The 26,816-nt window shown below is 44.4% G+C and overlaps 1 protein-coding gene across 2 annotated transcripts in view; it reads left to right on the forward strand.

The window, feature by feature from the left end:
- The window catches only part of pawr (PRKC, apoptosis, WT1, regulator), a 53,640-nt gene that overhangs the window by 12,633 nt on the left and 14,191 nt on the right, over positions 1-26,816 (forward strand). For both annotated transcript variants that reach the window (XM_069711012.1, XM_069711011.1), the window contains exon 3: positions 21,056-21,184. In XM_069711012.1, the coding sequence (XP_069567113.1) occupies positions 21,056-21,184 (129 nt within the window). The remainder of the gene's footprint in view (positions 1-21,055; positions 21,185-26,816) is intronic.

Genomic DNA, 26,816 nt, shown 5'->3' on the forward strand with positions numbered 1-26,816 from the left:
AAATGAATCACATTAAATAGGGATTAGTGTGATTGATTATTGTGACGTTAAAGCCTCAAAAAGGCACATGCTGACTTAAAAAAAAAAAAAAAAATGTACTTCTTTATATAACTACAGAAATGCTGCTGCAGAAGATAACAAGAATCACTGAAACGAACGAAGAGGTAACGGTTCTCCTGTCGCTCGTCTTTATTGGCGGTTCTCTCTACTTCCAGTCCCTCGGGGTTAATTGGAGGCCTTGTCGTTCTCCAGAGTTGTCCACCCTCCACTTTGGTGCTTCTCCTCCCTCCCCGAAAAAAAAGTCCTGCAAGTTGGGACGCAGCATGCCCTCGCATGCAGGAGGGCGGAGGAAACCGCCGGGGATGTTACGCAGCACTGCGTGCCTCTGAACGCCTACCATTTTAAAAACCTGGTAAACCTCTCCCGTCTTAGCGGAGGGTGATTTATAACGGAGATCGATTCTCCCTGGAGCTCGGTTGCATAATGTTGCGTGTGCTGTCGTGCAACTTAATCCTTGCACAGAAGCCGTCGTTGTACACGTCTGGCAGTCTTTCATCAGAGATGATTTATTTTTTATTTTTTGGGGGAGGAGGGATTTCATATCCGTCCAGCAGGAAACGTCGAACGGCCGAGCGTTTGTCCGGGACCTGCCGTGTGATGTCTGGACGGAGGCGGTGCTTTCCATTCATCTGGCCCTTGTTGTCCCGCCGCCTTCCTCATCTGCATGCAAAGCTCTGCTGCCGCTCTCTTCCTCTTTCAACGTCGGAGCTGCCCTTCTCTCCTCGAGTGACGCTTCAAAGAGCAGATGAAGAGCTTAAGTGTTGAAAAATTAAGAGCTTCCAATCAGCTGTCTTGTCTGTCAGACACCGCATTATGTGGCCGGCGCTGTAACCGAACACCTCTGCTGTGTCGCTGAGGAGGCAGTAAAAAGGAGGCTTTTGCTTTTTTTCAACCAGAGTGTGAAAGTTTTGTGGCGTTACAACACTGCAACTCAACATAAACGATCAAATAACTGGAAATATATTGATTTAAACTGCGAGTTAGGGCTCATTGAGCTTCGGTCAGGCTTCAGGACATGCCCGAAAGCACATTCATTTGCTTTGTACTCTTTGTCGTCATCCCTTTTTCTTCTTCCCCGCATATCCCCCCCCCCCCCCCATGCTCTGATGAGCAGTTGGGCTTCTTCCAAGGATATCCATTATCGAAATACTGAACTAATTCCCCCACTCCGTCTCTTGCTTTGCCTCTTCTCTCCTCCTCCTCCTCCTCCTCCTCCTCTTCCTCTCACACACTTACCAAATCCTCCCCCCTCCCCTCCCCCCCATCTCTGCTCTGCTGAGCAAGATAAGCCTCAGCGGGGCGCGGGGTCGTGGAAGAAGTCTGGTCCGATGGCAGCCATCACTGCCGAGCGCTGGAGAGAAGCAGTTCATTTGTCCGGGGTGTAATTTTCCCAGAGTCTCACGAGGAGAGCCGGCGTTCTCATGAATAACAAACAGAGCTGCGCTCAGGGGAGGGAGTTCATGCTGGCTCTCTCCCTCTCTGCTTTCTTCACCTTTAGACCTTCGGGCTGCTTCTGAAAGCCCCACAGAGTTTATTGCAAAATTTCTGGGGTGATCCTCTCTCTGGGCTAGAATTAAAGCAAAGGGGAGAAGCACCATGAGCCACGCAGTACATCTACCTGCTGCAAGAAACGCAACAAAGAAGGGGGTGTGGGGAAGGGAGGGGGGCGGCGGCGGGGGGTGGGGGGGGTGTTTTTGCCTGAGGGGGGCCGTGTAGATAAGTTGTGATTTATGCTTCTCACCTATTTAACCCTCGCGTCGTCCTCGGGTCAAAATGACCCGCAGCTGTGTTCAACCGAGTTCTATTTTATTTCTATATTTTTATATTTTTTTGGGGGATCATTGGTCATCGTTCTTTAAAGAAACCCTTCACAGCCTCCTCGTCACCAATGATCCCCCCCCAAAAAAAATATGAAAATAAAATAGAACTTGGTTGAACACAGCTGCGGGTCATTTTGACCCGAGGACAACACGAGGGTTAAAAGACTTAGTATCCCCCTCTGCCGTGACGCACACCTGTCCGCTCTGGAGGCGGTGTTCGCCGACCGATATCCCAAGTCCTCGGTCATATTTGTCATTCATATCCTCTTTCGTGGCGCCTCGTCCAGGTTAAGGGAAGCTCCAGAGCTCTGATAGCTCCTCGGCAAATTGAGTGGCTTCTCTAATCTCACTTCCCCCCGCAGCTTTTTGAGGGGAAGAGAGGAGGGGGGGGGGGAAACAAAACCTGGCAAATAACCACAAACATGCAGGCGCATAGAGGAGGCTAGGGAAGGATAACTATCCACATCCTCTCTCTTATTTGTATGTAAATAGGGGGACGCAGCGATGCGTGTTGAATCTGCTCTTCGGGGAGAGCTAGGAGGGAACAGAGAAGGGACATTTTTATTGTTGGCCGGTCCACTCTGTGCTGGTGTACCGGGTGGGGTGGAGTGGTGAGGAATGCAGTAATCATGCAACTGTGCTGCGCTGCCCTGCCCTTGCCGGCCGGCCGGCCTTTTGTCTGTAGTTGGAAACCAAAACAAAAAAAAACTACCGAGGTTTCCACCATTTCTTTCTTTTTTTTTTTTTCCTATTCAACACACAGTGGCATAAAGATAAAGTAGTCGGCCGAGTGGGAAATGTGGATTGTTCTAGTCTTTCTCTTTCTCTGGTCTGAAAGAGCTGAAGCGCCCCCCTCTCCCCTCTCCCCCCTCCCCCTCCCCCGCTAACTTCATAATCCTGTCCTCTGCTCTCTCGCTATGACGGGAATGTTGTGACACAATCAGTAATCCTGGCCGAACTGTACTGCAGAGAATAATAGGTCGTATTCACAATGTCTTCAAAAACCTTTCAGAGCTCATCACCGCTCCTAAATTTGGTAAAACATCTTCGGATATCAACACAATTTGTCATATTTTGCCTTTTGGATACTTTCTATTAATGTTGCCTTCCTCTTGTCGTAGCAGCAACAGAAGCGGCGTGTTTTGTAAGTCCTTGGAGTTTACTTAAATAAGTATTTATGACGCAATAAAATTCACAGTAAAACGCAGCCAAACTGTGTGTGCAGAGGAGCTGCGTGCTTTACATAGCCAAGAGATTTATTCTGAGTATGAAACTTATTGTTTCCTAGAACATGCTGTGCTCTTCTTTCCTGCAGTAAAACTATACTTTCAACCAGTCAAAGAAATAAATGTCGGACTCCACACGGTTGGATCGTTTTGGCCCGAAGCGCGGTACATTTTTCATTAGGCTCACTTTATGTCCCCGTATTTTTCAGATTACTTTCCATTTTAAAATGATCGACTGACAGCAACAAACAGCCAACAGAGTTTTGAAGCGCATTGAAATGTCAGAATTTCTTGCTTCGGGCTCAGTCATCAAATTGAATTATTGCTTTTTTAATTTTTTTTAAGTTAATCGTTTTGCATATTTTTTTTTCAACAAAGAAGTTCGTGAAGCGCTGATGAATTTTACTTCATTCTTATCACTTGAAAAAAAACTTTTATTAAAAACGATAATGTGTTTGTCTTCCTTTTTGGTTTTCCAGCATGTTGTGAGAGTCTCTGGGTGTTTTGTTGCTTTGACAGACTTCATTTAGATATTAAAGGCACAATTTGTCCATCGGCAAACCAAAGCGCTGCCCAAAGCTCAAGATTTGGGAACTTCTGTAGGTCCCAGATTGACTCCCTGCTGATAACGCTGCAATTAATACACTGACTAACAAAAGGTGACAACTAAATTGCAAATACATTCACGGTTTTATTTTTTTTTTTTATTTTTTAAAGCTGTTCAAGGCTTGTTGGCGTTATAATTAGTATTGTGTGTGTATGTGAGTGTGAGAGAGCATTATTCAATATTATTATTATTATAAAAACAAGAATATAATTGGACATTGTTTCCAATTTAGAAGCTGACAGTTGTTTTCTCCCTCATCAGGACCTGATTATGACTGATTGGACTGTCTGTCTCGACTTTTCTCCTAAAAACACCCGGACTTTAGTTGTTTTTTTTGCCCCTGACATCGTGACATGCTGCTCTCATTAGTTCCTCTCACCGAGGCCGGCGAACAGTGTTCAAAAGCGAGCCAGCGACTCTCGTCGATTCCTCCCTGCGATCGAAGATCGCTCCTACCGCTCTCTTCCTCTCCGTTCATCTTGGTTCAGATATTCAGGACCAGAAACGTGTCGAACACATACGGAGATGTCGGGGTTGGAGACACCAGTGGTCAAAAACCCCGGGATTGTTTTAAATGTCAAAGCAAACGGACGACCTCGTGTCACATGCTGCAGCAGGTCCGGCTCCTGAGGACACAGTCAATATAACCACAACGATAATAGTTCAAAACAGGTTCAGCAAACGAGGTTTTAGCATCGTGACCTAATTTTTAGCATCGTGATTAAGTCATGATGCTAAATCTAAATCAAGCTTCAGAGTGATGACATTAACAAAACCATTACTCAACAATTTGGATGAAATAATCACTTTGAGAGTTTATTATCTGCATACAAGCTGCAACTGCTCTGGTGTGTGATCAGCAGTTCTATTATTTATTTTCTATTACTTTCTTTTCTCCCTTTCTGCCAGTGAAATATTTTGTGTCTTAAACACAAAATATCTTGTTTATTGTAGTTTTCTAACAGCTGGCAGAACAATAACTTCTTGATTGTGCAGTGAAAAACAAAACAAGTTTAAGCCAAGCGTCTCAGTTTAAAAAAAAAAACATCTTTATCAAAGATGGTAAGTTTTACAAACATCTAAACCAGAAGTCCGCTGGCACCGAGTCTCAGACTAATGCTGCAGCTGTTAATGATTGCACTACTGCTGATAATTCTTTTGTACCATTGCCAATACCATCTTTTGTGGTCTGTTTTGTCTGAAACAAAGGCTTCCAGTAACTCAAGGCAAATGGAGAGAAAAGAAAAAAGTTATCAACTAACTTCTGCTGCTCACGTCGAGATTAATTTAATCACTCTTTTCTTTTACGGTTCACAGGTTTGAGCCGCCTGCAGCTCAATATCGCTTTCAGATCGCTTACCACTGGGTTTAATCAGCGCCCTCGGTTTAGGCTTCGAATCAAAGCGCTCGTTTTATTTTGGCGTGAGGTGAATAAAGTGGCTGGTGCTGCTGTTGCAAAAAGGTAATAATCAGCGCGTCAAGTTGAGCAGAATTTCTGCCTGAAAAACTTTAGCGGTAGATTGAATTTGTCTTGTTATTGACGGCGGTTTACAGCGGTGTGGACGAGGGAGGGTTAACAGGACGAATAACTCATGTTAAATACGACTGTTTAACTTTCCTCTTCCGCGCTTGTCGCGAGGCCAATTTAATCTGTTTTTACAGCCTCTACAAACACGTGAAGCCAATTTACAGTGTATGATTATGTAATACAGAACGCAACCACATAAAACGCAGGCAAGCAAAGTACAATATACCAAATGGCATTTCGGTGAAACAAAAGTCGATATAAGCGATCAAACGTTCTAGCGCCACATGTTTTTAGACCCATAATGTGTACAAGACTCAAAAGACAACCAATAAACAAGAACTGGTAAAAACACGCGGCAGGTCGAGGTCTAAGAGTGATCTCTCTGCTGGCTTTGATGATTCATCTATTTATACCGACAATAATCGATAATTATATGATACGAGTCGGTGGTTTTATGCTTGACTGGGCCTGTAAAAGAATATTAACTACTAAAACCTCATAAATACACAGACCAGTTCTGTATTTATGAGTACAGTCCATGACGTCAATGCGATTCTGGGTAAGTCCTGTCAGTGTTTACTTTGATTACACGCTATAATCCACGTGAACACTCGTCGCGTCCCTTTTGTTTGGACCTCGTGGAACCAGCCCTCGTTAGAAAGTCATTCACGGGAAATGATTGTAATTTGTGCAACTGTAGCGAGTCACTCTTTCCACGTGTACGGACACGTTCGCTTGTTTTTTTGTTTTTTTTTTGCACCGAGCATTTTGGGATATCTAGTCAGCTTAATGCTCGTTTCAGTTCAGTCGAAGTCCCAGTTTGTCCGCGAGGCAGGAAATCCACTTAACTACTGTTTTATGGTTGAAATTGCGCTGTGGATTGCCTCAGAGAGGGTTGCCTTGAGGAGAACAGATGGTAACTTGTTTGCCTCTGTGTGTTCTTGCAATTGAGGGATGAGGAAGGAGGTCATATGCAAAGTCACACCTTCATGGAAAAGTAGACCCCTTGCCCCAAAAAAGATAAGAGCCCGTTTTGACCCCATTAAAGGACGTAATCGATGTGGAGAGAGAGAGAGAGAGAGAGAAGGAGCCGCTGACATGCAACAGTAAGAGGCAAACCGTTGTTATCTCCAGTGGAAGTTACATAACATAATCACAGGCTGTTGAAGACTCTCGCATACAAACTTCTTCTTTTTCTGCCTTTATCAAATCCCCCCACTCCCTGTTGCAGAGCTTCCAGTAATGCTCTGCCACGTGTTTATTTTGGGCAGGAAGCTGTTGCTGTGTCCCAGTTCCAGACTACACAGAAACCCTGAGCAGGTTCGGAGCAGACAAAATTAGATTTACTCAAAGTCGTAAGCGTGTCTGCCGAAGTCACCGTGTGGTGAATTGAAAAGATGTGGTGTGAAGCCACAGCCTGTCCTTAACATCATAGAAAATGTGATTATTGAATCAAAATCCTTTTCTTATATTCTCAGCAGATTTGATTTAGTTTCAATGGTTTTAAGTTAGAAAGTTAATAAAATGAGTAAAATTCAACTTCACTGAATCCCCATCTTTACTCTGATCAGTTTTCTAATTTGCTTTTTCTTTACAATAACAAGGAGGAGATCAAAAGATGAGCTTGAGAGCTTAATGAATAAACATATTTTACAAATAAATTTAGAGTAATGTCAAGTTTATTGTTCTGTACAGCCCCTCGTTGCAAACAGTAAATTGGGTTATAAAGTATTTTCAAGGCACCACACCTCTAAACACAAACAACAAACTTTTGACAGGAAACAGAGAGAAGTAGGAAACCTCTGGAAGATGGACAGATGTGCAAGAGATGTCCAAAAGAGGAGACAGAAATAACGATCTGATCTGACCCTCTGGAAAACAAGGTGACGCACCTCAAAGGATTTATCCTCTAAATACATTTGAAATTAATAATTGTGAAATTGCACTATTGAGAAACACAATGACATTATTAGCTGAAGAAAAATGTAAACCACAAAACCTCAGATGCTTGGAAAGAAAGCAGGCTGCGTTTATCCATGCGAGGCCCGGGGAAAGAGACGAGAGATACTAAGAGAGTATGAAGTAGATGTTATGAAACCAATGCCTTAATACTATAAAAAAAAAAAGGGTGTACAAAAACGATTAACATGAAGTATACATTTTATAATATGTGGTTTGGGACCGAGACACTTTTTTTTAAATGTTTTTTTATTGAAAGTTCCCTCTTCTTTTTTTTTTTTTTTTCCTTCAAACGAGTCTGCAGCACCTCGGGGGGGGGAACTTTCTTGGCCCTTTCATCATCCCTAAATAACAGAAACCATCAAAACACAGCGAGAAGAAGAAGAAGAAGGGGAGTCTGGGAGTTTTGTGCTTAGAGTACATCTGAAGTTGGTCAAACGCCCAACTTGGCCAGACATCTTTTGTTTGTCGTTGCAGCACGCAGAGCGAGCCCACCAACTCGATTTCACCCGCTCCGCTGTATCTTTGCCGTCTCGTCTTTTTGATAGGCGCCTGTCGGAGTCAGATAAGCCCGTACCTGCCAATGAAGTGAGACTGGTGTTGAAGCCTGTTTTGTCGCGAGGCCTCAGATAACATCGCCTCGCTTATTGAACGCTGGTTTTTCGTTCGGGGAGCGGCCGCCTGTATCGTCGCATTAATCTCACGGCGCGCGTTCCTCTGGAAGTCAACGCCATCTCCTCGGTTTTGGATTTATGCTCCCGGGCGCACTTTACATCTCACTCCGCTTGCACGGACATCTGCGACGGGATAGCGAGACTGGTTTTGGGGCCGCGGTGGTCAGCGGCCACACAGGTTCGAATCTTTCCACCAGATGTCTTTTTTTTTTTTCGTGTTCGGCAGCTGCACGGCAGGAGGAAGAAAAGAAAAGGGAAAAAAAAAAAAAAAGGTTATTTTCCTAAGTGTCTGCTACTCATCCCTGCCGGCGAGAAGAAACGAATGTGGCGTAACCTGCCAAAGCAAACCCACAGAAACTCCACGAGTGTCCCGCTGCCGTGGCTCCGGGGATCAACTCGCAGTTCATTGACATTCCTCTGATATTGGAACCCGGCTCGCCGGCGCTCGCTGTTTTTCAGACCCATTACCCCTTTTTCCTCCAAAACGAGAGGCTCCCGCTCGCGTCGAGCATTGCCACCGCGCCGCTCGATTCTCATATCGATGCATATTGGGAAAAACAAACTTCTGCCGTTCTCGTCGCTTCTCGTTTCTCTTTTCATTTTGCAGCTTTTCCTCTGAAACCTGACATAAATGATGTCACAGTCCTGTGGTTCTTGGCGTTTTTTTGTTATGGAGCTATCCAGGCTCATTCAACCGCTTTCACTAAGACATGGACTGAAGTAACCTTTTAGACAGATTGCTGCGCTAAGCTTTTCTGATGTAAATGAGAGTGTTTTTCTTTATCAGGTTAGAAGAAGAAGAAGAAAAAAGCAGTTGACATAATGTGATGGTTGTTGGCAAAACCTTATTATTTTGGCCCTGTTGAGGCAAAACTGGGTTTGTAACGGGGTTATTATAAGAGCTCATAAGCATGACACGAAACAAGTACTGCCTTTAAATGTTAAATCAAGTAAAGTCAGGAGTATCTACAGCTAAGTGTGTTTCAGTACCTAAACTAAAATGGCCCATAATGAGAAATCTGTTGAACTACATCTGGTTATTGTTCCATTTTCCCAATCCACCTCCAGCTCGTGTACACACCCCCTCCTTTACAAGCAGCCTAAATTAGTCACGTCTTTGTGAGAAGTCTGTAATTGTCCTGGTTTACAAAGAGAAGACGGACACGCACGAGTGTAAACAATGCAAACTTCTGGCCTTAAATGGTACCAAAATGGTTTGGGAATTTGTTGTTGCAGCGTGGTTGTTTCCCCCCTCGTGGGCTCGCAACATATGTACGGCTGTCAAACATGGATGCCGACGTGGATGCATCCGTGTAAAAGTTCTTCGCTCATGAACGAGGCCCTCTGAGGATTTCACCCCCCTTGATAATTTGATTTCAAATGATTTTTTTTTTTTTTGGTGGCGTATCCGCCATCCGGCTTCCTTCTCTTCCGTCTGGAACGGTTCCCGCTCTCAACAGGGAGTCATCATGAATAGAAATGTCGCGGACGGTATTGCACGGAGAACAGGTTGTCAGACGTGGGCTTTAAATAGAAGTGTTCCCTGTGTGTGTTCGGCACATTGTTTTTCTTCCTGAGCCGTGTCAATTATAGCTACAGTGGTCCCGGAGGCCGCTCCCCTGCTGCGCTGTGCGGTAGGTAGCTGGTACCGAGGCCGCTGTTTGTTTGGAGGAGCTGCTCCTACAGGCTGCATCCGGGCTCAACCGTCAAGTCCACACATGGCTTCATGTCTTGCAACGCGACGCACAAATGGGAGCCGAGGACCTCGTATTAAGAACCACTTAAAATGTGGCATTGTTCTCCGTTGAACGTTATTCAGGCTATTTTAATATCGAGCAGATTTTGGGGGTTTGGCACGGCTTTGACGCACTTCTGTTATTTATTACTTGTGCAGGTCTGACCTGTTATGCAACTGCTACGGATGAACGAAGGCTACAAAAAAAAAAAAAAAAAAAAGAAAGAAAGAAAGAAAGAAACCTTGCTCAGCAGCAGCCTGAATGTAATTTCATCTAGAAACACACATATCTCTGACCAACCAAATTATGTGTAAGCACGCAGTGTTCCCACAGAAAGTATGATTTCTATCCTTACAACTGTCACGACAAAAGGTTGAATTGTTGTGCTTAATTTGGTGTCTAATAAACCCTCAAGGTCTCAATCTGAAGTTTCTGGTTGGGATTTCTTCTAGTTACCCGTAGCAACACACACCGAAAGCAATCTAAAAGCTGTGGCTAAAAATTCCCACCGCTGATTAATTAAATTACTCTTTGAAACGGATTTAAGCATAAACAAATCATCTGTACCTTTGGCTCTCCAGTGCAATTAAATAAATATCATGATGGATTTTGGGTGTGCAAACATTAACACACATGAAAGAAGTTGAAATTGTGAAATATGGATTATGTTCTGAGTCCTTTTATAGTGGCAAATACCTCTAATAACCCATAGAAATGCCATATTCTGCATTACTAGGTTTTGTCCCCTAATATCCCCCCCCCCCACACACACAATTTGTCTATTGACAAAAAAACAAAATGAGCTGGAACAGATGGATTCAGTTGTACGGTAGAAGGGACCTCACAATGGGTTGTTTACCAGCTGGTATTAATTATAAAGAGACATTTTTACATTGCGTCTCTAGTGTAGACTGTGAAATCTGAACAAACCGATGAAAGACACTTTCTGTCTGTGTAATTTTTCAAAGATTTCCCTCAAATGTGAGCTTTTCTTCTTTCTGTCTTTTTTTTTTTTTTCTCTTTTGTTTTTATTAAAGAGGGAAACATGTGGTGGAAAATACAGAATGATCCTGAGCTAACAAGACAAAGAAGGCTATTTATTTTCTGTAAAGCGGCCTAATCCCACTTGCTGAATTAGATTTTGAAGAGACAGCCATTGCCTCACTCGGTCTAAAATAATTGAATTGCGACCTGCTCTGAAATTGCCGGGTATATGCCGGCTGCCAGAGGTACTTGTTTTGTTTCTACAAGACATTATCTTCTTAATTAGGCTGTGATTTGGACTCAGAAATGCCTCTTCAACAGGCCAGGACACTTTAAAAAGACAAAAAGGAAACAATCTCGGGAGGAAATCTTTGCTTTCCAAGCCATTCTTCACTAATGACTAGATCAGGGCTCGGAGCAATTAACAATACCCAAACACTCTGGCATCTCCAGCGGACCACAGTGTTTTCATGTGCTATTTGATTGAATGCTAAATGTATTCGTACTCTTGTTTTGAACAGAATTCCCTTCTGGCTCGAGTATGCACTTCGATGGGAACGTGTTTTGAAAAAAAGAAAAAAAAAATGTCTGCTTTGATACGAAAGTTGGATGTGAGAAATAACTCGAAAAGGTTAATGCCGCACGATTAGAGAAGAACTGCACACAAATGGTTGAATCCCTTTTTATTTCTGCTTTTTCACTCGAAACGGGTCATTCACGACTGATCGGCGAAATCTCCTGTCGCCGAATGAGGCTGTTTGATAGTTAAAAGAAAACTGAGCGGAGTCGTCTGAAACTCTGCAAACAAAGAGAGAACTGAAGGCAGTCTGCTTCCTGTCAACGTAAGAAAAAGTCATTTTACAGGATTTTTTTTATTATTTTGGAAGGTACAACTGAAAATGGACTGAAAAAAAAAAAAAGAAATCCCAGAGACCATCTGAGAACACCTGAACCTGTTTGTCAGGAGAGTTTTTGATCTTTCCCCCGTGAGACTCCGCAGCAGCTGACACAAACCTCAAAAACCTTTTACTGCCAGGTGTTGTTCAGGTGTTGGTCGGGAAACAGGACGGTTAAGCACTGCCATCAGGTGCCCTCAGGCTGCTACTGCTCTCCACCTGGCCAGCAATCACTCAACAAGCGCACACACACACACACACACACACCACACACACACACACACTCGTGATACAGTATATGTTTTTGATTCAAATCGGCGCCGAAGACACCGCCGTGTCAAAAGTGAGTAAGAGTGATGTGAAAATCAGATCAAAACTCATCGGACCGGGGCTGAAAAAGAAAAACAATGTGCAGCAGGAAGCGCTACAGCGGGATACGTCTCTTTGTTTTGGAATGCAACGGCAGTAAATCAAGAGGCAATTATTCTTCCTGTTGTAAATTACTCGATTAAAACATTAACATGCAAAAGTGCTGAGCTAAATGTAATCATCTGCAATTGGTCTGACATAGTTCATTTTGTTTTGCTGTATTTGAGTGAGTCACTCGTTTAGAACGAAATCCTTTTTAGGCCTAACGCGTCTCAGGCAGGAAGAGAGCGAACCTTTGAACATTCGTGAACTTGTACACAAAAGTCTTGTGTTTTGACCCGTTTTTTCACGTGCTGTTGAACTCCGAACATCATCGTGGATCGCTCTCCCGGACGTCTTGCAGTCGTACCGTCGAGCGACCCGACGATGCGCCGCCGCCGCCGCCGCTTGTGTGGCTTCCTGAATGCCGTGGTCCTGGCTTCGCTCCCCGCCCGGGGCGTCTGTGGTTGTCTCGATAGGTCCGTGAAACCTGAATAGTCCCGGAGTTGTTAGAGGTCTGAATGAGCGCGAGCCCCGGGCCAAGAAAAAACGAGCGCCGGTCGCCAAAGAAATGCGACGGCCTGTGGCAGGGGGTTCGTGCGAAGACCGAATGGCATTTGGCTCTCCGACCGCTTCGCTCTCGTTAGACAAACCCGGTCGACGGAGAGCCGGCACAGATTTCTGCTCCTGGAGTGTCAGGGCAGCTGTTCTTTGTGCGAGGTATCTTGTCCGCCGGTACAACACTTCCCCTGTCTGAAAGCGCCGTTTGTTTCTCTTCTGCCAAATGGACGAGCTTCGGTCCGTGCCCGGCTGCAAGGTAGACCCGGGGTGGTGGGGTGGGGGTGGGCTTTGTTGGTAAAATAGACGAATGGCCTCGGTATGCCAGATGTTCAACAACCCATTTGGCATCTTGCGGTGATCAGCTGTACGCGCGAGGAGATAGCAGACGTTCCAAGGTGGGAGTTTTTGCGGAGGGTCAGGGGGTCGCATTGTAGTCGTCTGACGGAAATGCGCGCGAGATAAGCCCTCATTAAGTCTCAGCTGAGTACACGATACCCTTCCTATCTATCCTCACCACAAGCCAAACATGAGCACCGTTGGATGTACGGTACCGTCTCCTTCTCTGAGTTTAAATAGACGAGTGTGCAAGTCGGAGAGCAGCAGGATGTCGGCTGCTGCCTCGGTGCCCTCGTGTCCTCTGGCTCCTCTGTTCTTCCTTTTTTTTTTTTTAATGATTTTTAGCAGCTTGTGTGTGTTTTTTTTTTTTTTTTCCTAAAATCCCGCTTGCATTTGAACATTTGGTTGTAAGATAGAAAACAACAGTAGGTCAGCGGTTTTGTTCCGCTAAAAAACAAAAAACAAAAACATGCACGGTGAAAGTGTTAGAACTTGCGGTCGCGCCGCAGCTCGGTGGCCGGTTTCTGCTTTGCGCAAAAACAAAACGGGAAAAAAAAAAAAAAAAAAACCCATCGGGGCAGGAAGGAAGAAGCGTGCTTGCCAGCGGCGGGGCGAAAACAAGATTAGGGTTTAGACAAAACAGAGGACCACTTCCCCCTCCTCCACCTCCCCGCGACACAGAAGGCACCCCGTTATTACTGCTGGCTTGCGGGAGTCATTACTGGGAAGCCGGACTCCGGAGAGGCCGCTGGGATAAATGCTGCAGCAGCCATCACCACCAGAAGCCTGCCTCAGTCGTCTCTCTCTGGCTCGAGTTACAGCCGTCTCGGTCTGCGGTCGGACGTGCAGATGTTAGAGCCATCTTCGCATGAGAAAGTCAAAGCAGGTAGTCCTCGGATGGGTCATGTTTTAAGAACATTTGTGGATAACTACCCTCGTCGACATTTTTTTTTTCTCTCTCCTTCATTAAGGTGCTGTTTTCTATTCACTAACAAGTCTATATATTTAAAACCTCTTCAGAGTATAACAACATAAGTATGTTTACCTCCTCGCTGGTCACCGACTTCGACCAATCGATGTCGGTTTGAGTACGGTTCAAACGCCAACAGCGGATCTGCTGATGCTGCTGTAACATCAAGACGCATTTATTTTTTCCATTCAGATGCAGGCCAGCGTGGTTAATGAGGCACAGGCTTCAGCAAACACACCGAAAAGATGAAGGCCTCCTGCACAGTAAGCCCCGGGATGAACATGTTTATAACTGGAGGAAACGCAAAGACCAGGAATTGGTCGGGTTTCATGAGGGAGGAGATATCTGGCTTGAACGCACTCTTAACGCCAGTAAATCGACCTTATTTATGTACATATCACGTTTTTAAATCCCTGACTGTGGCAGCAGTGCAGGTGATGACTTGACTTTTACTCGGTAGTTATGTAAAACTAATCAGTTCTGCAAAATTTCCACCACTTGTTAAATATTTATCAGGGATCCCAGGAAGAAGCATTTAATTACGCAAGTTTACATTATCTTGAATAATTTCATGGCACTAATCACCGTCAGTTAATGTCATCCATTAGCAGTGTTTTGTACTTTTTTTTTTTTTTTTTTTTTAAACTTGCTGTCGTGAAACTTTTTACAAACCATTGTTTTTCTGCTCGAGCGTCACTTCGGCGTAATTACACCTGCCTCTTCATTGTTTTTTAATGCATTTAAAAGCACTTTGGATCTCATCCACAGCTGGATTCTGGTTTGAATTGATAATGATTGTTTTGCACCGGAGGCTGACAGGCTGTTCCCCCCCCCCCCCCCCAGATTGATGCAGTGAGTCATTGAATAGAAATTCAGCTCGCACGGTGCCAGCGGTGGCGAGGAAAGCTTTGGTATACCGCCGTTACTCTTAAAGCCTGTCAGTCCGCGCATGCAGAGCGGCTCACAGCTGTAAGACTGCTCCGGTCTGCTGAGGGTCAGAGTTACAGCGTGGTGCTGCAGTAAGCCTGTTCAAACCAGGGGAGAGGGTTATTTGAGGTCTTGCGCTCACCTCAAGTGCACTGTTTCTTGGTTGTAGTAAGAGTTGTGTTATCAAGAATAACTGATGCCACGGGCGGCTAGAAACCACTGCGTGGAGATCTTCGGCGGTTTTGAGTCAAGCGGATTGCAGAGGAGCTCGGTCGGTTTCACACTTCCAGTGGAACAAAACCATTTGCATTGCAATCCTTTTGTTTTCCTGCAGCCGCCACTCTCCCTCACAACAACCGTGGCGTAACACCAGTGTCCTATTCACACAAGGGAAACACGTTAAAGTGTTGGGTGAAACTGCAGTTTTATACTGTAGTCACGTAGTTGTTGTAAGTACAAATCGATAATGCGTGATGCATCCGTCTGGTGGATACTACATGTATACAGCGGGCATCTGTGATGAAGTACATCTTTAGTTTGAGATTCCTTGCCGAGTCCCACATCACAAAGCGGAGTGATTCTTCCTGCCCCCCCCCCCCCGCTCCCCCTCCCCCCACCCCCGAAGCTGTAAATCCTCCCCTGTCCTCTCAAACACGCACATAAACACACCCACAGAAAGACTCTTTACAAGCCCAGTTGAAACCGCTGCTCCGTTCCAACCGACTGTGGAGGTTATAAACCGGAGAACAAGTTTGACAAACCCTGGAGCCATTTCCCACAGATGTATTCAAGATCTGTGCCCGGCCCTGCTGCGTCTGAGTGACTGGCCCCTCGGGCCTTTAGCTCAGTCTGACGCGTCCAGAGGAATGCTGACGCTGCTGTTTGGGTCAACAGTAACACAGCTCAGCTATTTGTTGGCTGAAGGCTTCTTTTTTTTTTGTTCTCTCTCTCTCTCATTGTTACCCTCCCCTCCCCCCTCCGACCCCCCATGTAAAGGGAACCCATTTTGCGGTCTGGCTAAGTGATGATTAGAATATTATTGGCTCACATGGAGTGGAAATGAGGGTCAAACAGAATTCAAGTTCAAAACTCAAACTTGATAAACATACCATTGATTAAAAAAAATAAAATAAAAATAAAAAGCAGGACCTTGTGGCCAATACAAGCTTTGATTCTTGGGAATGTCTTGTTCCCTGTTTGACTCGACTCTGTCCCCAAACAACCCTAAAAAAAAAAAGGTGCAATTTCAGGACTTGAATGAAACAAAAAGGCGTAAAATATTGGAAAGAATAACGACAACCAGACTCAGTTTGCCATTTAAGATACATCTTAAAGGAAATGTGGGTAAATCTTTAAAAAGTGTTTTGAAACACACTTTTATATTTGGTTTTTGTTACTCTTCTCCCATCTGTGAATATCTGTTCTGTGTTGGTCTGTGGAACATATTTATGCTGCCACTGTGGCCTGACCCTGAAAAGGAGATTTTGATCTCGAGACTTTTTTTTTTTTGTTAAATAAAGATCGAGCACAACAAGTTTGTTGAGAAAAACGAGGCACGCGCAAAAGGGGCACCGAGTACTTTCCACTTCTAAACCGTTTTCCCTGAAACACCAGTAGTTCTTACGATACTTGGATTAAAGAATATTTTATTTGTTTGGTCGGAGGGCGCAGCAGGTGACAGAAAATGTCTTACTTACAGGATTGAGATGTGACGTTTTTCTGATCCGCTCACATCTTTCTGAAGCCGTCAAATGATGTCTCACTCTTGCTCAGAGTTGGCATCCCTCTGCCGGACCGAACGCTGACCTTGGCAAGTCGGCGGTGTCACATTAATCAGCCGGCAGCTCCGGGGTGAACGTCCTCACTTTGATCTCTGCCATACCCGAGCGCAGCGCTGCGCCTGTCCGGACCGTTACCCGAGCTAACTGGCGGTCTTGATTTAAAAGACGGTGGGCACCGGTGGGCCAGCGTCCCTCTTTTCTATGAGATCACCTTAATGAAGTCACTGTGCTGTGACGAGTGGCAGGTGATTAATACGCACAAGTCATTAAGTCTGTTGTGTAAGAGCGCGCCTCCGGTGGAGGTGCCCTTCGCTTGTTTAGAGATAAATCTGAGGACTAAGTGGACGGGGTCACTGGCAGGGTGACAAAACAGCATGTATGTTCGTGTTGGGTTTTCACGGGGTGTCCTGAGGACAGGAGGACCGTCTTTGGATGAAATACATATTCAGCCACTTGTGCAACCAAGAAACAGTCAATGCAGCGGTCCAGTATTACTGCGTCTAGTCTTACACTGATTTCAGTGATCATTTTTGGGGAATCAGCAATTGTTTTGAATTAGCAATTTCAAACTTTAATCAAACTTAAGACATTCGTTTTTTTTTTGTTTTTTTTTATATCCACGTGACAAGTTTTATCATTCACAATGCGTAGCGGTAGAATACAGTTAGTCGTATCAAACATGAATTTGATTATTTTATGTTATTCTTCTTCTTATTTTGCTCACCAACTGTGTATTAGGATATCAATTTCAACCACATTTTGTTCCCCCATCTATGAGCGTGAACCGCTATTAATAGAGAACCTCACATTGTGCAGTTTGTTTTAGTCAGAATGAGTCTCTGCTTTTTCCTCCTAATATCGTGACAGCAGAGTAAAGAAGTGCATATTGTCAAAATGAATAGTCACTGGTGAATACAGGCTGCCTTTTCTGTATTTTTCAGTTATTACTGTCTGTGTTACTGTTGTAAAATTGTTAAATACTGTTTTATAAAAGCTCATTGATAATTGCGCCGTGTAAGTTTGCATTGCTGCAGCAGTGGTTTCCATGGATGTCGCTGTAGCTCATAGCTGCGTCTATTGTGTCGGTGCTGCTGAACAGCTTTTTGTGCAGGACTGAAATCCTTTTGAAACCTTATCTTTTGTTACGCCGCGCGCGCCATAATCAGGAGAACGCACAGAACGCTCCACACTGAGCTTTTCATTTATTTGTATGTGTGGAAATCAGACAAAGGATCTAAAAATAACATGCAGGGTGACCAAACTTCAAGCAGCGCAATCATGATGTCTCCCGAAATAATATTTGTATATTGTGCGAGAAATCCCCGCATCTTATTGAAAATTGACCTCTGCTACTAAGACGTTAAGATGAATTATTGCCCCCTCTATTAATATTAATATCTTTTTTAATATATATTACTACCACTTATACTCTTATACTTTATAATGATCTAGTTTTAAAATATGTATATACTTGTTTTGAATTGTTTCTTCGTCTATCTGTAGTAGACTCTCGCTCTTACCTGTTCTTCCATCACACAGCATCCCTTTGACAGTCTTTTAAAATGGCCGAGCACCGAAGTAAAGCCCACGACTCGGCTTTGTGCTGCAGACAAAGACTCGGATGCGTTCGCGTTCTTGCAGCCAGAGATGGAGCTTTAGAAAAAGGACTACTGATCATTTTCCTCCCCAGAGAGAGTTTCCAACCACAACACAGATTCCAATAGACCGTGAAGCTCCGCTCCAGATGTGGAGTCTTTAAATCTTTCTGTGCAGAGCGACGGACGCGGACACTGAGGCCGGAGCAGAGCAGGATACATGTTTTACTTAAAGTAAACACTCTTGTGAGGCCCTGACACTTGGTCCTGCTGTAAACAGGAAGCGGAGAGGATTCGGGAGATTTGGCCTCTTGGGTTCAACTCTCTTTCAAGTCTCTAGTCTCTTTAACTTTCATCATCATCATCACAGAAATGAATCATATTAAAAAAATACAGTAAAATGCATCCAAAACTCAGAGGTTTGGATGCATTTTACTGTTTTTTTTTTCTCCAGGGTTCATAATCACATAATTCAACAATGTTGAAATGTTTACTGTGTTTTCAGCCGAAAGTTTTAGTGTGTTAAAAATGGTGCGTAATCAACCGCACTTTCCAAAACTCCTTCAGAAGTAGAGCAGGAGACTTTAAAATGACCATTTTGGGAAATAAAAACCTCCACACGTGTCAGCACTCTTCTTCTGGATCGTGTCTTGGCTTAAAACATCCAAGTAAGACAACTTCAGCCCCGTCAAATTAGTACGAAATCATCTCCAAAATATTGAATATACACATGGAAAACGGCATTGGTTGAAATAAGACACTATGAAGTGTTCATTCATAATATACAAACTATACTTGGCCAACATTAGCAACTGCAGTTGCATTTGCAAACTGTAGGAAAATGCTCTGGGTTCACATCCTAAAATACTAAAGAACGTCTCTTTGACGCTATTTGTGCTTAAAAAAAAAAAAAAAAATTATCCAATGGGGAAAAATAAAAGTCTCAGTTTTGGCCCCTTTTGTAGTGTTGAAATGTGAACGCGTCACTCAAAGCATTGAAAGTCAAAGCACGACACGGGTTTCCTTCAGCACCTTCACGGCTTGTTTCAGCTGTCCGAGGTGAGGAGCCGGGCATAAACATACACCCATTTTGATGATATCAGGAGCAAAAACATCCCTTATATGGGTACACAGAGTTTACCCCGTTTTCCCTTTTTTTTATTTGGAACAGAAGAAAATACACAGTCATTTTGAATACTGGAGCTAAACTGGGCTGCGTCTCGCTCCAAAATAAACTCTTGAGATTCCCAATTCCATATTTCAGGCAAGTTTGTGCATAGCAGAGTTGTTAGTCACTGCATAATTCACTCTGTGTTGACACAGACTGACTTCTGTTTAATGTCTTCTTTTTTTTTTTTTCTTCTAAAACCCCAAAAATGTCTTATTTTCCCCCCATGTTGTTCGATCTCAATCCTGAAATGAGGCCCTAACAAGTTGGGAACTGCGAATTGCTGCAGAAAACTTTTTATTTTATTTATTTTTTTACGTGCGGGTGTATGAGCAGATCAAATTAGAGTACAAAATGCAAGAACACCACGACAGTGAAAACCCGTGACGTGAATCGGAGAGTATTTACAGCAGGGTTTGTCCTCCTCCGAACACGCACGGGAGCGATGAAGACAGGACTGCCGAGCACCGAGTCGCATCAGAGCCGGCGTTGAGATCTGAGTGCGAGCCGAAGAGAAAGAGGAAGCCGAAATTTTCCCCGAGGACCACCAATAACCCGCTGGACAGGAAAGGCCTCGCAAATGATTGCATTCCTTGTTGACCTTATAAGGCTATTTTTACCACGACGGGCTCCGCGTTGAGCGGCCATCTTTTGTTCAGCCCTGCGGCGTGAAACGGGAAAGGCCGGTTTTGCGATCTCGGCGCGAAGCCGTGCGAGTCGGGAAACTGCGGCTGCGCGCATATTTCGAGATAGAGCGAAGACTCCTGATTACGAGGAGTCGAAGTTGGAGGTTTTCCCGGGACATGTGCAAGATTTCTGCCTAAATAATGAAAGCTGACTCGCCTTCTCTGTCAAAGGGATGTTGGCTCTCTGCGTGTTTATACGTGTCTCTTATTGTGTTTTCAGAGGGACATTCCACTGGTACAAAAAAATAAAAATAATCCCCTCTGCCTGTCCCCGGGAGGTGAAAGGCCCCAGTGCAGACAGTTTTCCTGGTGCCTTACCAGAGTCCATCTGGTGTCGGGGTTAGCGTCGGAGCAGCAGCTCCTCAGGGATTCCTGGAAGTGAATGTGATCGTGTCCTAAGAGGATTAAGAGGAGACCCTGGTTGTGTCGAGCCGGGGGGGGGTCAATACAGATGTTATTGTGGGAATGACCTCGCCTGTCGCCACGTATCTGTCAGTGCACCGAAGCCGCCGAGTTCCTGTCGGCTTCCTGCAGGAACCGCATTTTATTTGAACGCTATTTATTTATTTATTTATTTATTTATCTATTGTTAAGAACCGAGTATAAATACATTCGCAGGACTTGTGTTGGAGAAGGATTTCTATCAGACAAAACCCGACACTGAAGCTGAAATAGATATATTTGCACAGCAAGGGGGAATATCCGATGCCCTGATGAAAAATGAGAATACATATAATTAATATACGCTGAAAATTAACCAGCCGGAGTTAAAATACAACCTGATTAGTAGAAGAAGGAGGATGACAGACAAGCTCCATAAAACCCGTGGAGGACCCTGGGGCTGTGGTTTTTTGGCGCTCCGCAAATCAATAAATTTGAAAATTCGACAGGCTTCTTCTCACTTGCTTCTGCACGGGGTGGGGGGGGGGGGCAAATGCAGCATCTGTTAGGAGGAGTAAAATATTTCAAATATATCTGTAGTTGGAAACCACCGCTTGCATGTTGCAAAATTTGATGAGCGAGTCTCCTCTAATTTCCTCTAATTTGCTGACCTGATTTTTCTTATAACCTGGTGCCTTTTGCTGACCTCGTGATTTTCTTTTCTCTTCTCCATATGTATGATCTTCCCTCAGAGCCTGGATGAGCTGGACGATGACGACACAGGGGAGAAGAACAGGAGGGAGGAGGAGGAGCTGGTTCAGGCCAACACTTTCCAGAACGAGGCCATAAACGCCGACCCCGCCGCCGCGGCCTTCTTCATGGTAAGAAGTGACGTTACACGCGAAGGATCTTTTACTTTTATGAATTAGCGTCAGCACGCGACATCCTCGGTGTGTTTTCCCAGCTCGTCCTGCCTGTCAGACTGGGATGTTGTTTCGGTGCTGCCAAACAGAGGCACTGTTGCTCAGGGAGACACCGGGAGAGCTCGGGAGCCGAGTTTGTGTGAAAAGCCGCGACGGTGCAAAACCTTAAAGGCGTCTCTGCGTTTCATCATCGCTCAGAAGTCGAGTTAAAAGCAAGAAGAAACGCCGTTGAAGCTGCTCGGAGCGATGGATTCTCACACGTCTGGAGCTTTTAGTTTTTGGCAATGTATTAAGCTTTTTTTTTTTTTTTTTTTTTTTTAACCATAGCCGGTCCAACATAGACAGTCTGACATACAAATGAGATATATCCAAAACAGTGGTGGTGCTTAATAGATGAAATATCTATCGGACACAAGGAGCGGTTTAGAGACGTCACCTTGAGCTCCGTGAACTTGTGAAGGGTATTTTCGCTATTTTATTGACCGAACAATTAATCCATGATCAAAAACGAATCAAAAGATAACTAATAAAGATGATAATGATTGGCTGTTGACCCGAACACGAGCAGAATCAGGCTGCAGCTTCGCGTGTGGAGCTCGGGCCAAAAAAAAAAAAAAAAAAAAGAGAAGAGCCACATTCATCAAACTTTATTTGGAAGCCAGTGTTTGGTTCTGCTTTGTGTATAAGGCGTCAGGTTCAGAGGAGTGTGAATCAGACACTGCTTATGTCTACAGAACGAACCTTTTAATCTTGCCAAGTAATATCAGGTTTATTTAATAGAACTGAACCCATGCGGAGACAGTCTGCTCCTCCAGCGAAGGAAAAAAAAACCCCCAAAAAACAGGAGGTGTTCTGTGAAACGAGGACCTAAATGAATTAGCAGAAATTAAACCAAAGCAGACGCGGCGGCGCGCCGGTAATCTGAGTCTTTTATTTTTGGACAACAACAGTCGATCGTGTTCTTTAGGGCAGCGTAAGTCATTTCAAACTCGTTTCAAAAGCACGCGTGGTGACTGATTTTCAATGAAAGTGAGCACGGAGAAGACATGAAAGTCATCCAGCTGTGCAACAATAACTGAAACATCCGCTTTGTTTTTGTATTTCTGGAAGGAAAAAGAAAGGCAAAAAAAAAAAAATCCCCCGACTGTCGTGAAGATTGCCACTCGGAAGAAATAAAAAAAAAATAAAAAAAGAATATGAAAATGTGAAATGGCTCTGCCGCTGTGTGACGACGCCGGCGGATGTAGCTCGGAGTTGCGTTCCAGATGGATTTGCTGTTCTGCATCAGCAGGCTTATTTTGTTTTGGGCTGGAACTGTCTGGGGCTGTTTACGGGACGCGAAGGCTTGTGTATGAAATATGTACACAGACGCCGCACTAACAGGAAGATGGTGACGGCACCTGCTGAGATGTGGCCTCAATAAAAAAATAAAAATAATAAAAAAAAGCAAAGGATTTGACTATTTACACAAAGTTGACGACAAGTAAACAAACAGCAAACAATCCGTCAGAATCGGGCTTTCCGTAGCTTTTCCACCTCTGGTCCGTGATTTGAAACAGAATGTGTCCTGCTGAGTTTAATCTTGCCACCTCGCTCTAACACGGACCCGATGTGGCTGTATAACCGTTAGATGTCTCACTGTCACTCATATGAAATTATATATCTGCTCTGCTGGGGCTTCCTGAGTCGGCTCGCTCGTAAAGGAGTCCGACTGGGAGGAAATAAAGAGCCGGAGAGAGGCGGTCCGCTCCGGAGGATTTTACTCCGGAGCTGTCAGTCCGACATCGTTTCAAGACGGGGCATCTCAGGAATGCGCCGCTCCTCTCGGACCCCCGTGTCTCGCCAGGTCGGGCCCGTCGTGATATACAGCAAAAACGAGCCCGGGCGTCTCGGCTGGTATCGAGATGTCTGGATGAAAAAGTACCAAAAAGAAAGAAAGAAAGAAAGAAAAGAAGCTCGGTTCGACTTCTGCCGCTAACCGTCTCTCCAGGTCTCGGAGCGGTTTCCAACCCAAACAAGCAGTAACTCTTCTGCGTTAGCTGCCGAACACATAATGGAAACTTCAAGAAGCGTCGCCGAGTATAACATATTTTATCAGATGTTTTAAATGCCGCGCCGGTGTCTTTTTTTCCCCATCTGTTTTTGGGCACACTTTTGTTTTTACGAGTTTTGTGTGTGTGTGTGTGTGTGTGTGTGTGTGTGTGTGTGTGTGTGTGTGTGTGTGTGTGTGTGTGTGTGTGTGTGTGTGTGTGTGTGTGTGTGTGTGTGTGATATGTGCGGGCTCAGAGAGGCTCTCTGCAGGCATGTGCACCTGGTTCTCGGGCCTTTTCACCTCCTTCAGTTATGCAACTCCTCGAAGGAAACCTGCCTCGGAGATCCAGCGGCCAGAACCGAACGGAACATTCCTGGGGATCATCTGCTTTTAATGCGGCGCCAGGTCCACAGACCGGTTCAGCTCTCTCTCTCTCTCACTCACTCTCACCTGGAGACGGGCGAACTGCTGACAATTTCCGCCCAGCACTTTTTAACAAGCCTCATTTGCATTTTTAATTTGCACCTTTCATGTCCAATAATGGTGCTGACGCCGAGCGCATCTCGTCTGAACCGCGGGGAAGCGTTCACCGCCCCGTCACACGGCCGATCTAACCGGAGCAGCACCGATTTCGTTTTCTTGCCTGCAACAGTATTTGATCATATTCGCACCTCTGTCGGTTTAAGCTCTTAAGGATCGCAAGACATATGAGCAAACTGAACCACACTAATATTTATCTTCGACAGGAGTGCTTCCTCCCACAAAAAAAATATACACACTTAAAACACAAGATGTAAACGGATAAGAAGTAAGATCCTAGAGGGGAAAAACTATCTTGGGACTAACAAACATGCAAAAGCTGCACCAGTCACAGAAAGGGCAACGAGGTCAACCCGACTGCCTGCTGCTGTTTACAACACCGTTTGCAGGTTGGTCTTGTTTTCATCCTTCAGCCTTCGATTTATGTTCCCGGTTGGCATTTTGACATCTATTTTCCGTCCGGCATCAAAGACTCGGACAGCTGGTCGTGGTTTCGCATCTTAATGTAACGTGTGACACCGCTGCAAAAGCATCTGGTCTGTAACGAGAGAGCAGTCAGGTACAATAGGTGAAATGATAAATCTATAATTACCACGACGTCGACGTCATGAATACATTTCAGCCAAAACATTTGCTAATGTGCAAATGAGTTTTAGCACATACAGGTTCTTCTGGTTCCTGTTAAAGGCTTCTTTAAAAAGCCAATCATGCGTCTTCTTTGAGTCTCTCTCTCTCTCTCTCTCTCTCCGTCCCGCTCCTTCTCTCGTGGATTTATTCAACGCCTCCAGGAAAATTGTGATCTTTATCAGCTTTGTGCAGAGAAACAGTCTGAGCGCTGCGTCGTTCGGAAAGAGATCAACTTTTCACGGGCAATCCGTCAAGAGATTTTTTTTTTTTTAATTTAATGAGCCGCCGAGACATAAATGGCGGAGTGCGTTCCAATCGCACTCAAAGTGGTTCGGGAGCGTTTGAAGAAAGTACATGAAAGACAGAAATGTGCTGGAGTTTAGTGATAAAGTACTTGTTTTAGTGCCGATATTTGTCGGTGTGTTTTCTTGGTGACTCTGAGCTCTGCAGTGGGTGGGGGTGTGGGGGAGGGGGTGGGGGGGGGATGTCAGTGCAGCTGGAGCACGATGAATAAAGTTACAAGGGCTTGTATTGTTTGCAGCGTGGCGGTAAATGCATTACACCGACCTCGTCTTACAGATTCGTATCCCGGGCGGGTGGTGGGGAAAAAAGGTGCAGCGGTCACGCGGCTAACGACATCTGGGACGTTTCTCTAGAAAACATGAGCCCCCTCCGCCACGGAGGGGACGAGGCTGATCGGTTTATACTCCCTTTCCCTTTATACTCCTTTTCCCTTTCCTCTCACCGAAAAGAGACTCGGCAAGTTGCCGTATATCATTAAAAAGCCGTTTGACTCTGCACAGACTCCCGTTCACAGTTTAGAAATCATGTTGACGAGGGATCAAACAGAAGCTACTGCAGTGTTGAAAGTCCTTCATGTCATCCTGTGTTATGTTATTGTAGTTGAGTGTTTCTCACTGCTACAGTACGTTGTTCTACTTAATACTGGTGTTGTTTTCTAAACAAATTGGTTTCTGAAGGGTTTTGGATGCTGAAGTCGTGCCGGCCAGTTTTTTAAACTCTCCACCTTCATTACGATATTTATTTAAAAAAAAAATGCTCTGTCTGATGTCACAATTTAAATATCAATCACCAAACAAAGCTTTTTAGTGAACCTGTAGTGGCTCGGGTACTGTGAAAAGAGGTGGGTTCTGCACCTAAGTGGTTATAAAGGTGCGGCAAAGCCTGTAATTGTGACATTAAGATAGAAAATTAGTAGTAAATGTGTTTGTTCAACTTGTTGTTCGCCAACCAGAAAAGAAGGAAGCAGAAGAGATTTGGCTGTTTTTTGTTCTCGGCGTGGGTGGCAGACTTTAAAGGAAAGTATTAGTGAAAATGAATTTGGGCAGAACCATGTTTGACACAGAGGAAGCATTTTCTGTCCGTTTATCTGCATTAGTGTGGGCACAGACTGAAACTGGACCAACGCTGCAAGATTATTAATCAGCACAAGATTCTGGCAAACTGAAAGTAATTAAAACATATTAATATTTTTTTTTTTGTATAGATGCTGTACTTGGTTCATTACAAAAAAAAAGAAGATTTTAATCAATCTTTGGGCAAAAACTGAAGTGAACATCAACAGTAATAGTAGCATTGATAACAATGAAGTAGGTGAAATGTTCGCAAGCAACATCATATTAATAGAAATAACAACAACAAAAACGCAGTTGAGAAGTTTAAAGTCAACACAACTTAACATTAACAAGGGGCCAAAGGCTAGTTAGCGTTATTAATGTACAATATATAAATCTAAGTATTAGAAGAAGACTTATACTACCTTCTTTTATTGTCTGCAGTAAGGACTCTTTGATTTGTGATGCTGTGCAGCCGAGCCAGCAGCTCCACATCCCACATCGAGTTTGAAACAGACACTAGAGGTTTTATTGTAGTCGTTCAAAAGGTTTACAAACTCTCACTTTGGCATTTATATTTAAGGATGGACCTATTCAGCCGTAGCTCTACGGGCGCATATAGCTATATTCATAATGTGCAAATGAGGATCAGCAGAGTGTCACCTGTCTTCTGACCGCCGCGACCTCCCTTCATATTGTTGTTTTGACTCATCATTCAACCTCAGGAAACAATCAGTCCAGTTCAACGACCCTGTCAGCGGGTGGACTTTGGTATATGAAAGCGGGGCTCACGTACGGATACTACCAAAGAAACCTGTTGAATTTTCAAGGGAAATGTGAAAGCGGAAGATTATTTTCTTCCCTTGTTGGACGCCAGCCCACCGAGCTTCCAGGTCAGTTGTATAGTCAAAGAATCCTGTTGATTTATTCAGGTTATACAGTAAGAGGTTGCGGAAGCAAGAGGGTAAACGCATATTTACATTTAGACAGTTTTTATTTTTTAGCATCTGTGCGGCTGCCAGAAAAATCAACTGTT

Source organism: Brachyistius frenatus, unplaced genomic scaffold (genome assembly GCF_029030835.1).
Source record: "Brachyistius frenatus isolate BFR_SWC_R1_liver_20210118 unplaced genomic scaffold, ASM2903083v1 Contig_96, whole genome shotgun sequence".
NCBI lineage: Eukaryota > Metazoa > Chordata > Actinopteri > Embiotocidae > Brachyistius > Brachyistius frenatus.